The sequence below is a fragment of the Macaca thibetana genome, chromosome 15 (genome assembly GCF_024542745.1).
Source record: "Macaca thibetana thibetana isolate TM-01 chromosome 15, ASM2454274v1, whole genome shotgun sequence".
In the NCBI taxonomy this organism is placed as follows: Eukaryota; Metazoa; Chordata; class Mammalia; order Primates; family Cercopithecidae; genus Macaca; species Macaca thibetana.
The window spans coordinates 9,498,072-9,510,150 of NC_065592.1; the positions used below are offsets into that span (position 1 = coordinate 9,498,072).

General features: G+C 57.0%; 3 protein-coding genes across 5 annotated transcripts in view; 2 read left to right on the forward strand and 1 right to left on the reverse strand.

The window, feature by feature from the left end:
* Positions 1-9,710, forward strand: part of SH3GLB2 (SH3 domain containing GRB2 like, endophilin B2) — a 483,899-nt gene extending 474,189 nt beyond the window's left edge. Inside the window, exons 5-13 of one of the 3 annotated variants that reach the window (XM_050760155.1) lie at positions 2,847-2,980; positions 3,246-3,338; positions 5,468-5,530; positions 7,050-7,073; positions 7,541-7,630; positions 7,879-7,979; positions 8,280-8,294; positions 8,401-8,641; positions 8,958-9,710. In XM_050760155.1, coding sequence (XP_050616112.1) covers positions 2,847-2,980; positions 3,246-3,338; positions 5,468-5,530; positions 7,050-7,073; positions 7,541-7,630; positions 7,879-7,979; positions 8,280-8,294; positions 8,401-8,641; positions 8,958-9,065 — 869 coding nt within the window. In that variant the 3' untranslated portion in view covers positions 9,066-9,710. The remainder of the gene's footprint in view (positions 1-2,846; positions 2,981-3,245; positions 3,339-5,467; positions 5,531-7,049; positions 7,074-7,540; positions 7,631-7,878; positions 7,980-8,279; positions 8,295-8,400; positions 8,642-8,957) is intronic. The other 2 variants (XM_050760156.1, XM_050760157.1) reach the window with 2 other exon arrangements.
* The window catches only part of SPOUT1 (SPOUT domain containing methyltransferase 1), a 256,133-nt gene that overhangs the window by 57,104 nt on the left and 186,950 nt on the right, over positions 1-12,079 (forward strand). The gene's annotated exons all lie outside the window — the stretch shown is intronic.
* Positions 10,644-12,079, reverse strand: part of NUP188 (nucleoporin 188) — a 65,982-nt gene continuing 64,546 nt past the window's right edge. The window contains exons 41-44 of the mRNA XM_050759707.1: positions 11,925-12,056; positions 11,593-11,666; positions 11,348-11,477; positions 10,644-11,220 (exon numbers count right to left, since the gene is read on the reverse strand). Of these exons, the coding sequence (XP_050615664.1) occupies positions 11,044-11,220; positions 11,348-11,477; positions 11,593-11,666; positions 11,925-12,056 (513 nt within the window). The 3' untranslated portion in view covers positions 10,644-11,043. The remainder of the gene's footprint in view (positions 11,221-11,347; positions 11,478-11,592; positions 11,667-11,924; positions 12,057-12,079) is intronic.

Here is a 12,079-nt window from a genome sequence, read left to right on the forward strand (position 1 = left end):
TTTAGTGGAGACGGGGTTTCACCGTTTTAGCCAGGATAGTTGATCTCCTGACCTCGTGATCTGCCTGCCTCGGCCTCCCAAAGTGCTGGGATTACAGGTGTGAGCCATCGCGCCCGGCATATTTTTTGTATTTTTAATAGAGACGGGGTCTCACCATGTTGGCCAGGCTGGTCTTAAACTCCTGACCTCAAGTGATCTGCGTGCCTCAGCCTCCCAAAGTGCTGCGATTACAGGCGTGAGCCACCACGCCCAGCCCCATATTTTGTATTGTTTTAATCCTTTTAAATTTATTCAGATTTGTTTCATGACCTAGTATATGGTGTATCTGGGGACTGTCCTAAGTTGACTCGAGAAGATGATAAATTATGCTGTTGAGGAGGCAGTGCTGTATAGATGTCAGCGAGGCCACATCAGTCAATAGTGTTCAAGGCTTGTATGTCCTTGCTGATTTTGTCTTGTTGTCCTATTCATTATCAAGAGTAGACTATTGAGGCTGGGCATGATGGCTCACGCCTGGGATCCCAGCACTTTGGGAGGTCAAGGTGGTTGGATCACCTGAGGTCAGGAGTTTAAGACCAGCCTGGCTAACGTGAAATCCCGTCTCTACTAAAAATACAAAAAATTAGCTGGGCATGCTGGTGCGTGCCTGTAATCCCAGCTACTCGGGAGGCTGAGGCAGGAGAATCGTTTGAACCTGGGAGGCGTAGGTCGCAGTGAGCTGAGAGCGCACCACTGCACTCCAGCCTGAGAGACAGAGCGAGACTCCATCTCAAATCAAAAAAAGCAGAGTATTGAAGTTTCCAACTATTACTGTTGAATTGTCTATTTCTCTCTTTGTCAGTATTTGCCTTATGTATTTTGGAACTGTCTTAGGTCTGTATGTTTATATTTGTGCATCTTCCTGATGAACTGACTCTCTTATTATAAAGTACTACTCTTTGTCTCTAGTACAATTTTGTGTTAAAGTCTATTTTGTCTGGTAGTAGTATAGCCACGTTAGCTCTCTCGTGGTTACTGCATACCTGTTATACATTTTTCAGCCCATTCATGTCTTTAAATTTAAAGTGTATCTTTGGATTTTTTTTTTTTTTTCTGTCACCCAGGCTGGAGTGCAGTGGTGCGATCTTGGCTCACTGTGACTTCCACCTCCCGGTTTCAAGCGATTATCCTGCCTCAGCCTCCTGAGTAGCTGGGATTACAGCTGCTCGCCACCATGCCTGGCTAATTTTTGTATTTTCAGTAGAGACAGGGTTTCACCAAGTTGGTCAGGCTGATCTTGAACTCCTGACCTCATGATCTGCCTGCCTCAGCCTCCCAAAGTGCTGGAATTACAGGTGTGAGCCACCGCGCCCGGCCGTATCTTTTTTTTTTTTTTTTTTTAAGACAGTCTTGCTCTTGTTGCCCAGGCTGGAGTGCAGTGGTGTGACGTTGGCTCATTGCAACCTCTGCCTCCCGGGTTCAAGTAATTCTCCTGCCTCCATTTCCCAAGTAGCTGGAATTGCAGATGCACACCACACCCAGCTAATTTTTGTATTTTTAGTAGAGATGAGGTTTCACCATGTTGTCCAGGCTGGTCTCCAACTCCTGACCTCAAGGGACACACCCACTTCAGCCTCCCGAAGTGCTAGGATTACAGGTGTAAGCCACTGCGCCCGGCCTTGCCTTCACTTTTGAAGGATTGTTTTGCTATATATGGAATTCCTGGATGAACAGTTTTTTCTTTACTTTGAATAAATAGTAATTTATCATAAATTCATCATAAGCAGTAATATATCATCGTACTGCTGTCTGGCCTCTATTGTTTCTAATGAGAAGACAATTTATCTTATTGTAGCTCTCTTGTATGTGATGAATCAAACCATGTTTTTTCTTTTCCTTTTAAGACAGGATCTTGCTCTGTCACCCAGACTGGAGTGCAGTGGTACAATCATAGCTTACTACTATAGCCTCAAACTCCTGGGTTCAAATGATCCTCCCGCCTGGGCCTCCCGAAGTATTGGGATTACAGGCATGAGCCAGCTCTCCCAGCCTCTTATTGTTTCTTCAGATATTTTTTCTGCCTTATTTTCTCCTCTTCTGGGACTCGTGTTACTCATATGTTGGTTCACTTGACAGTGCCCCATAGGTTCTGAGGCGCTGCTCATTTTTCTTATTTTTTTTTTAATTTATTTTTTATAAATATGAGGTTGTGCCATGTTGCCCAGGCTGGTCTTGCACAGCTGGGCTCAAGCAGTCTGCCCACCTTGGTTTTCCAAAGTGCTGGGATTACAGATGTGAGCCACAGCATCCAGCCCAGCAGTTTTTCTTGATTAAATGCTTTTTAATTTGTTTTTTGCCTTGGTCAATTTCCAGAGTCCAGAAATGGATGTTTTTGACAATTGTGTCCAGTTTTCTTTCAATTTGTTTTATTTTCAAGGTGACATGGTCTCACTATGTTGCCCAGGGTGGTCTCGAACTGCTGAGCTCAAGTGATCCTCCTGTCTCGGCCTCCCAGAGTGCTAGGATGATAGGTGTGAGCCACCACACCTGGCGTGGTGTCCAGTTTTATTGTTACTTTTTTTGGGCGGGGATTTGTTGAGCTCCTTTCTCTGACATTCTGGAAGTCTAACTCCCATCTTTATAATGGCTGCGATGTGTTTCATATTTTGGCTGTCCCACTGTTTATTTGTCAGTCCCCAGTTGACGGTGTGGTGTAGGTTCCTTCTTCTTCTTCCCAGGCAAAGCGTTCTGCACTGAGCACCCCGGCCCTTGCTCTTCAGCAAGCTCTTCCTGAGCCCTCTCCTGCTGCCCGTAGATCAGAGCAGCCTGAGCCTGACCTTCCTCACCCTTCAACTCTGTTTTCTCAGGGAAGACACTGATCAAGGTGGCAGAAGCCGAAAAGCAACTGGGAGCTGCGGAGAGGGATTTTATCCACACGGCCTCCATCAGCTTCCTCACACCCTTGCGCAACTTCCTGGAGGGGGACTGGAAGACCATCTCGGTGAGGGCCCTGGGACCACTACGCTTCATGGTAACCATGGCGTTCTCTCCTCAGAGCCTTTGAGCACAGGCTGTCTTCCAGTGCTGGGGCTGAAAACTCCTGGGGCCTCCCCAAAGAGGGCTCCTTTGGACTGAGTGACCTCCTATCTCTGGGCCTTAGTTTCCCTGTCTTGACTCAATAGTCCCCAGCACCAATCTTGCCATGCATGGCTCTGGGTCTCCCAGGGCGGCCCAGGGTCTCACTGTCCCCATGCCCTGCCCTGTAGAAGGAGAGGCGGCTCCTCCAAAACCGGCGTCTGGACTTGGATGCCTGCAAAGCGAGGCTGAAGAAGGCCAAGGCTGCAGAAGCCAAAGCCACGGTAGGTGTTGCCACCGGCCTCCTGGCCCCCAGGCTCTGGCTAGAGCCAAGTGGTGGGGGCATGAAGGGACCTGGTGTTTGGCATGACCTCTCTCCCCTCTCCCTGGCTGGAGATGCCTGGCTGGGGGCTGCTGGGCTGAGCCTCTCTGTCCCTGCCCTCAAGGGAGCCTTGGTGGCCCCCGAGCTCTGGTTCCCGGGGAGACATTTACGGTGTGGGTGGATCAGCAGTGCCCCCAGCTGGGTGCAGGGTACCCCACAGTCACCCCGCCAGGCTGCTGGAGTCCCCTGCATGCCCTGCCCTCCTAGATGCTCGGCTCTGTCCCCGGCTCTGCCCAGGTATGGCACCTTCTTACTAACTCTACTACTTGCTGCTTGAACGTCAGGCCCAGGGTCCCTGTGCTCAGGCGCCCCCACGATGGTGTGGAGAACCTGGGAGCTGGACCGCCCACTTGCTCAGGGCTGTGTCTGAGGGGCCCTATCAAGCAGCCTCATGAGATTGGATAGGGCCTGGGCCGTCTGGCGCCCCCTTCACTCCCAGCCCACTGAGGCCTGTTCAGCCTGGCTGGGTCAATGGGACGTAGCCTGGGACAATGTGCCCAGGGCGAGGCCAGGATCAGAGGAGCTGGGCCCAAGGGTGAACACCCTCCTGGCACGAGAGATTGCTCGGGGTGCAGGGCCTAAAGGCTGCCTCACACCTTGCAGAGGGAACTCCCAGGCCCAGGGCCTGCTGGGAGATGGCTACCTGTGGCTGCCGGGTGATTAGCTGAGGGAGGCCAGGCCCAGCCTGGGCTCACAGCTGTCCATACACCTTGTGTTCCCCTCCCATAGTGTGCCCCAGAACCTGCACTGCCCGTGGCGAAAACTGTGTGCAGGGTCTCAGGTCACTTAAGTGTGTGGGGTCTAGACCAGAGGCAGGGGTATAGCTGTTTCAATCTTGGGGTTGGCTAGGGTGACCTGTGCCTATTAGGATGACCTCTTTTAAGTCACCTGAACAGGACAGTCTCCCCCGTCACTCAGGGCCAGACAATGTCTCTGGAGTAACTCAGCCAGAACACACTCCATCAGCCAGGCCAGGGGAGCCTTTCCTTAGTCATTGCAGTGGTACGACCTCTCCTTCGCCTGGTGGGCCTGGACAATCTTGCATCCTGGGGTTGGGCCAGGCCACCCTTTCCAGAGCTAGGACTTGGGCAGCCCGGGGAACAGCATTCCAGAGGACTCAAGCCCCACAGCTCTGTGCCCATAAGCACACACACGTTAGGACTCTTCAGGAGGGCAGGCTGTGGTGCCTCCCTCCGCCTGACCGCCTGGTGTCCCCTCCCACTAGGGCCTGGGGGGCCTGCTCCTGCCTGCGCTGTGGACTCACTAACTCTTTGTTTTTGTTCCTTTCCGTCCTGCTTTGGGTAACTTGGCTCAGTGTGAGGGAGATGTGAGTATACCTGTCCCATGCGCTGTGCTGCTTCCGGTCTGCCCATCTTGCCCGTGGACCCACGGTGCCGTGGCCAGCCCACGTCCTTGGGGCATTTTGCAAGCAGCTGGTCTCCCCGCCAGAGCCTCTACTGTGCAGGGCCTCTGGTTTAGGGGGGATGCCAGGCGTTGGGGCCTGTGAGTCAGCTTTTTGCAAATGTTGGACGTCTGTCACTCTGTCTGCCCATGCATCCATCTGTCCACCCTTGTCGGGAAGGGCCTGGCCCTTGATGCAGGAGTGAGAGATGCGGTGTGCAGATTCTGGGATGGAAAAAGCCATCCCAGGTGGGGGTGGGCTGTGTTTGTGGGACCCTGGGGCATCTGAGCCACTAGTCTTGGGAGGAGGGGGCTGTGGCCCCTGGGAGGGGAGAGCCCAGCCTGTGACTTGCTCAGGCAGCCTCGGCTGTCTCCTCACCGCATTTGGTCTCCTGGGCTCCAGTGCCTACAGCCGCTTGATCTTTGTGTGGACTCTCCAAGTCCCTAGGCCCCTCATCTCCAGGTGGTTGGAGTCGGGAGAAGAGGGTTTGTGTTGTGTTTGTATCCCCCTGTCCTTGGGGTCAGGCCTCCTGGCATCTCCTTGTGCAAGACTCTGGGGTAGCCTCCTGACCTCGACCCTGGCCCTGGCCCAGGGTGACCCCTCCCCACATGAACTCTGTTCCCCGCCAGACGGTGCCTGACTTTCAGGAGACTAGACCTCGTAATTACATTCTCTCGGCCAGCGCCTCCGCGGTAAGCGCACCCCACCCCCACCCGACCCCTCGTCCTCTCTCCCCAAGTCCCATGCCACTGCCTCTGACTGCACAGGAGCGAGAGGCCAGCGGGTAAGGTGGGGGCACTGCCATGTGATCAGGTCAGTCCTGAGACACTGGGGAGGGGCAGCAGCCCCCACCTCTGTCCACAGCCTGGCCCCTGTGCCCTGTGGCCATGGAGCTGGACTTGCTTCCCCTCTGCAAAACGCTGGAGCTGGCGGCAGGGCCAGCTGTACCGAGTAGCGTGGAGAACTCAGGGCGGCAGCTGTCCCATCCTCAGGGCCCCTCCACCTCCTGCTGTCTCTGAATGCCAGGCCCTGGGGAGGCCCTGAGGATAGAGGAGGAGGCCTGGCCGTGCCTTTCTGGAGTTCACAGACCCCTAAAGACAGGAGGCAGTGGACTGCCGTGTAGGCCTGGAGAGCACCTGGGGGGCGGGAGGGCCTGAGGCTGTGCTAAGGCCCAGAGGTTCTGGAGCAGGGCATGTCTTGTCCTGAGGAGGCTCAGGCAGGGCCCCTGGGGGAGTCGGGGCAGGAGGTGGGGAGGACAGGATCGTGGAGGCTTCGCATGTCATGGTTTTTAAGCTTTCTTGGGATGTCTGGTATTTCCTGTGTAGTTTGGGGACCAGGCCACACCTCTCCCTCATGCTTGTCACCACTGCTGCACCTTGTCTGCCCACTTTCTCTCCTTCCCGCCCCCAGGGGTGAGACCCTCACCTCTGTCGTGAGCATGCTGCCTTGTGTCTTTCGTGCCATCGTTCTGTGGCTGGGTGACTCCCTCAGGCCACCAACCCTAGTTGGCTCTCACAGCAACTTCCAGTGCTCCTGGACGGGGACTTCCTAAGCAGCATGGGGGCCACATGGGTGGGCCACGCACACTGGCCTGGGTCCGCGTTCCCTATTTCGGGCTGTTGTCTCGGGTCAGATCTCCGGAAGCAGCAGGAGCGCTGGGTCTCCGGTCGTGGCCGGGCACGGTCTTTCTTCTTCAGGATCCACTTCCCGCCTCCTCCCTGTGCCCAGTGGAAGGAGAAACATCCTAGAGGGTGGAGACTGCCCTGTTTTTCTTTTGCCATTGAGTCCCAGTGTGACTCAGGCACGAGGCTGCCTTTCTCTGCCAGAGGACAGAAAAGTTCAGTGACTGGCCCAGGGTCACACGGTCCTGTCTCCCAGCCCACCAGCCTGAGCCAACAGTCAGGACGGGGTGGGGCACTCGGTCTCTCTTCAGACCCCACTCAGAGTCTGGGGCTGACACTGTAGGAGAAATAGAAGCAGGACTCCCGCTGGCTGCTCCCTTCCTGCATGAGGCATGTTAGAGGGACTGGGACTGCCAGCCCCCAGCTCCCAGGCCTGCCTCGGCCCAGTCTCAGCTCCTGTTTGGGCGGGTGGGGCAGAGGGGCAGGGGGCAGAAGTTGAGTCTGGGAGCTGGGGCAGGGCACAGGCTCTAGGGTCCAGCTGTCCTCCTCTCCCCTCTCCTGCTGGCCACTCCTGCTGCCGTCTCCACAGCTCTGGAATGATGAGGTGGACAAGGTAAGTTGGGGCCTGGGGGGCTGGGCTCGGGGAAGAAGGGGTGGCAGGGTACAGGCACACCTGCTGCTGTGGGGTCTGGTCTGTTTCTCACTCTGCCCTACACCCACTGGGGAGGGGTTACTGCTTTCCCTCCCTGGGCCTCAGTTTCCCCTCTGTGGGGAAATGTTTTCTCCACAGTACCCTGTAGCACACAGTAGGCCCTCAGGATGCACTTGCTGGGTGGATTTCTCCAATGGGTGATGGAGGGAGGGTCTGTCACTACAGCTGCCTGTGGGGGTCCTGAGTGGGGCTCTAGCTTCTCTGGGGTTGGGCCTCCATGTATGAAGTCAGGCATAGACCTAGAAGGCTCTCTGTGTTCCCAGGGGAAAAGGGACAGGCAGCTCCCAGGTAGGTTCCAGGGGAAGACTGCGAGGAAGCTGGTGGGTGGTGTGTGGGTGCTCACGGCTGCCCTGCCCTGCCCTGCCCAGGCCGAGCAGGAGCTCCGCGTGGCCCAGACAGAGTTTGACCGGCAAGCAGAAGTGACTCGTCTTTTGCTGGAGGGAATCAGCAGCACTCATGTGAGTCCCCCGCCCACCTTCACTGAAGCGCAACCCTCAGCGGGCACCCGGTGTGCCTGAACCACGGGGTCAGCAGGGCTGCCCCAGAACGGCCCTCACAGAGCAAGTCCCACCGGGGAGGGTGTGGGCATAGGGGCAGGGCACCCTGGAATGCCGAAGCAAGGTCTGGTAGAGGACAGGGATGGGGATGGAATTTTTTGTTCTGAGGGCGGGACGTTAGAAGTCAGCCTCTGGCCTCTTCCCCACAGGTGAACCACCTGCGCTGCCTCCATGAGTTCGTCAAGTCTCAGACAACCTACTACGCACAGTGCTACCGCCACATGCTGGACTTGCAGAAACAGCTGGGCAGGTACGGGGCCAGCACTGCTCAGCCCACTGGGGTCCCCTGGCTCCCAGACCCCATCCGTGGGCAGCATGAGCTCCTCTGGGCAAGTCCTATGACACTGAGCTGGGTTGGAGGGCTCTGCCGGAACCCACTCTGGGCCCGGGCACCTCACGTGTATGAGGGTAGGGTGGCTGGCCTTACTGACCTGAGTCCCCTGGGTACCCTGAGGGTTTCTAGGGAATGCCTGGGTGGGGAGGATGGCAGGGACCGGGGGTAGGGCCATCTCACCCTTCCCTTGCTTTGCTTCTCCCTTTGTGCTGCCAGCTCCCAGGGTGCCATGTGAGTAGCTGGGACTGGAGTGGGGCTCCGGGGGCTGGGGAGGGGAGTTTGCTTCTGGGGTCCCTTCTGGGACTCCCACCTGCTAAGATGTATCCCTCCTCTCCAGATTTCCAGGCACCTTCGTGGGCACCACAGAGCCTGCCTCCCCACCCTTGAGCAGCACCTCACCCACCACCGCTGCGGCCACTATGCCTGTTGTGCCCTCTGTGGCCAGCCTGGCCCCTCCGGGGGAGGCCTCGCTCTGCCTGGAAGAGGTGGCCCCTCCTGCCAGTGGCACCCGCAAAGCTCGGGTGCTCTATGACTACGAGGCGGCCGACAGCAGTGAGCTGGCCCTGCTGGCTGATGAGGTGGGCCTGGTGCCACAAGGTGGGGCAGGAATGGGCGGGGTGAGGAGCAGCCTGGGCGCTGGGATCAGGCACGTTGGGCCTGGAGGGGCCCTGATGGGAAAGCGGGGACCAGCAGGTTAGAGAGGGCATCTCCAGCTCTGAGGAGGCAATCCCTGCTCTGCTGGGTCTCTATGGAGCAGGTGAGATGAGCGCCAGCCACTGAAAGTGTAGCACATGCCACGGGCCATGGGGAGGTGGCAGCTCTGTCCCCACTTAGTCCTGGGGCCAGTTCCACCCTTGGCCAGGCCATGACCGTCCTCTACTGCCATCTCTGCAGCTCATCACTGTCTACAGCCTGCCTGGCATGGACCCTGACTGGCTCATTGGCGAGAGAGGCAACAAGAAGGGCAAAGTCCCTGTCACCTACTTGGAACTGCTCAGCTAGGCAGGTCCCCCCACCCCCCCCCATTCTGGCCTGGGCAGGAGAGGATGGGCATAGCCCTGCCACTTACCTTGTTTGTTGGTGACACTTCTGTTCAGAGTGGGGAGAATTCACCCCATTCTGTCCCTGCTCCTGGTCACCTAGCTGTGAGGGTGCCTGAGGCTGAATGGCCCCGCCCCTCCCCCAGCCCTGCTTCTGACCTGTGGCTCTGGAGCCCCTGCCCCTGCCTGCATCCCTGAGCGCCCCACCCTCCCGGCTTCACTAAGGAGGGAGGGGCTGTCTGAAGCAGCTGCACTCAGCACCTAGGCCAGGGTGGGGCCGCAGATGGGCTCAGGAAGCCCCAGGTGCACTCAGTGAGAGCCCTGCCTTTCAATTGCCAAAAGCTGCATGGGGGAATGCAGCAAGGCACACAGAGCTCTGGCAGCCCCTGGGGACTGGGCGCTGCCCCTGGGAGGGGAGAGCCTGGCCAGGGCTGGTGTTGGGCCCGGAGCAGCATCTTCCGGTGCTATCCTCCCCTCCCACCCCTCACAGCTCAAGCCAAGTCCAGCGGCCGCAGCCTCCACCTCTCCACACTCACTTTTTATCTGGTGTTTTTACTTCTGCCTGCGTTTGCTCTCTAGCCAATAAACCCTCCTTGTGTGCGAGTCACCTGGGCTCCTGTCAGGGCCTGGCCCTGAGGGTGGGAAAGGGAAGGGTAGACTCACCCCCTGCCCCACTCTTCCTGGGTGGGGTGACCCCCAGAGTGAGCAGGGGCCCTGCGGCTGCCCCGGCCACCAGCTCTCTAAGTTGGGAAGTGCAGCCCTCCCTACCTTCCGCGGGGCCTGTGCCTCTCAGAGGGCAGTGCTGTTCCTGGACATGAAGCTGCACAAGGAATGTTTTATTCCTAAGAGAAAGTTTCCTAAATTTGGATTGTGGACTGTAGAATGTGCCTGACAGTTCAGACTCAAGTGGGTAGTGGTCCGCGCTGTCTGCATGTTGGGCATTTTGCCCAGCACGTGCCCCTGTGCCACGGGTTCTCATGCCATCCTCAGTGTCCACATTTCACAGATGAGATCAGCAAGACAGTCACCTCCTCAAGGGACCACAACTGGCAAGTGGCTGAGCAGGGACTGAAGCCCAGGCAGCCTGATTCTAGAAACCCTAAGTGGTGGCTGTGTTTTAGATGGCCCCTAGCAGGACCTGGCATTCTGACTTCAGTCCTGAGAAGGCCAACAGCTAGTAGGCCCCACTGTTGGGGCTTCTGAAGAGGAGATGGGGGGTTGACAGGGGAACCGGGCTATAAATAGGAAGGCACAGAGCTTCAAGAAAGGCTCACCCAGGGATGAGCTCAGCCCACTGGGCCAACGAAACCAGGGCCAAGGACACAACCAGGGCAGGCCAAGGAAGGGAACAGCGCCCACTCAGCCTAACCCTCAGCCTATGGACAGGAATGAGGAGATGCTGGCGAACTGGCCACCTATCAATACCTGCCTTCCCCCGAGGCTGCAGCCCCACTCCCAGGCGCCTGGCCAGGGGAGTTTTCTAGGTTCTGAGAGCCAGGTCATCATCCATGGGCTTTGAAGTTTAAATATCACACAGCTGTCTATAAACAGGATTTTAATATTTGTATAAATAGACCACAGAATTACCAAAACTGCAGGGACAGAGCATGGAAAACAGATTCTGAAACCCGTGCATAGAGCCCTCTCCTGGGCTCCCGCCTCCCCTGGCTGGCCGTGCTGTGGGGAATGCTGGAAGGGAAGAAATGCTCCTCTGGGGGCGTCGGCAGCGTGAGGGCCTAAGCACAGAAGACTCCACTCCCCATGCCTGCTGTTAACCTCTTCATCTAGTATAAAAATAACATCAGTGGCTGGGTGGTTGAAGTGGCTACTCGGGGAGGGGGTGACAGAAGGTGCCCTCCGTTGTATAGGCCCTGGCAGCCAGGGTGCGGTGTAGGCTGGTGGAGAGGGGTAGGTAGGCAGCACAGCAGCACAGCACTGCCCTATCTTTGCACATGCCGGACAAATGCCTGCACTAGCTGGATCAGAGGCTCTTGACTCTCAGGGCTGGCTTTGGAGAGAGAGGTGGACTTGCCCTGCGGCGAGGGGAGGACACCAGTGGCAGGGGAGCTGGGGGCTCCCCGGCGGAAGTAGCGCGAGAGGCTGGAGAGCAGCGTGCTCTACAAGAAAAAAAGTGGTTTGGTGAGGCTCAGCACATCTGGCCACTCTTCTGACCCTTGGGGGTTACCAGACGGGACCCCACAGGGCTCTGGCCCTATTGGCCCAGCCCTCCCTATCCATCCATACCAACTCAGAGCTGAGCTCCTGCTTCATCCGCTGTTTGTCCCGGGGATGCACAGCTGGGTCCCTAAGGTACCGCATCGCCTGAGAGATGAGCAGGTAGAAGCAGTTTTCCATGGTAAACATCAGGAGGGACCTGGGAGGAGAGGCAGGTTTTTGGCACTGCTACAGAGGGCCAGGCTGGCCAAACCTGAGAATAGTGGGCCCATGACTTCCCCAGCCCCTTATCAAATCTCAGAAAGAGCGCTTACTTTAACGTCCTGGTCCCTTCTGCCTGTGTGCTGAGCCCCACTGCCTGGGTGAGGGGCTCCTTTTTCTTGTCCAGCTGAAGAGAAGGAAGGGTAAAAAACTAAGACAACAGGAACAGCTCCCACTTACTGAGAGCTTCCTACTTGCATGCCCTGCACTAAACAAATTTCATCAGTTACCTCATTTAATCCTCACAGTAATTCTCAGAGGTGCTGTCATGTTCAGTTTACGGAGAGGAGCAGTCTCGGGAGGCTAGGTACCATGCCCAAGGTTGGCTGAAAGTGGCGGGCTGGGGGAGGAGCCGGGAGAGAGGACAGTGACAGAACCCACTTACCTCTCCAAGCATGTTGAGGGCCACATTCACTGTAGCCAGAAGGGTCCCAAAGGAGGGGGCCACTTCGGAGTCAAAGGTGGGAGTGGTAAAGCTCAGGGCAAACAGGAAGTTGTATTCAGCAAGGTCCAGGGACTGCAAGAAAAGTCAAGAGCCAT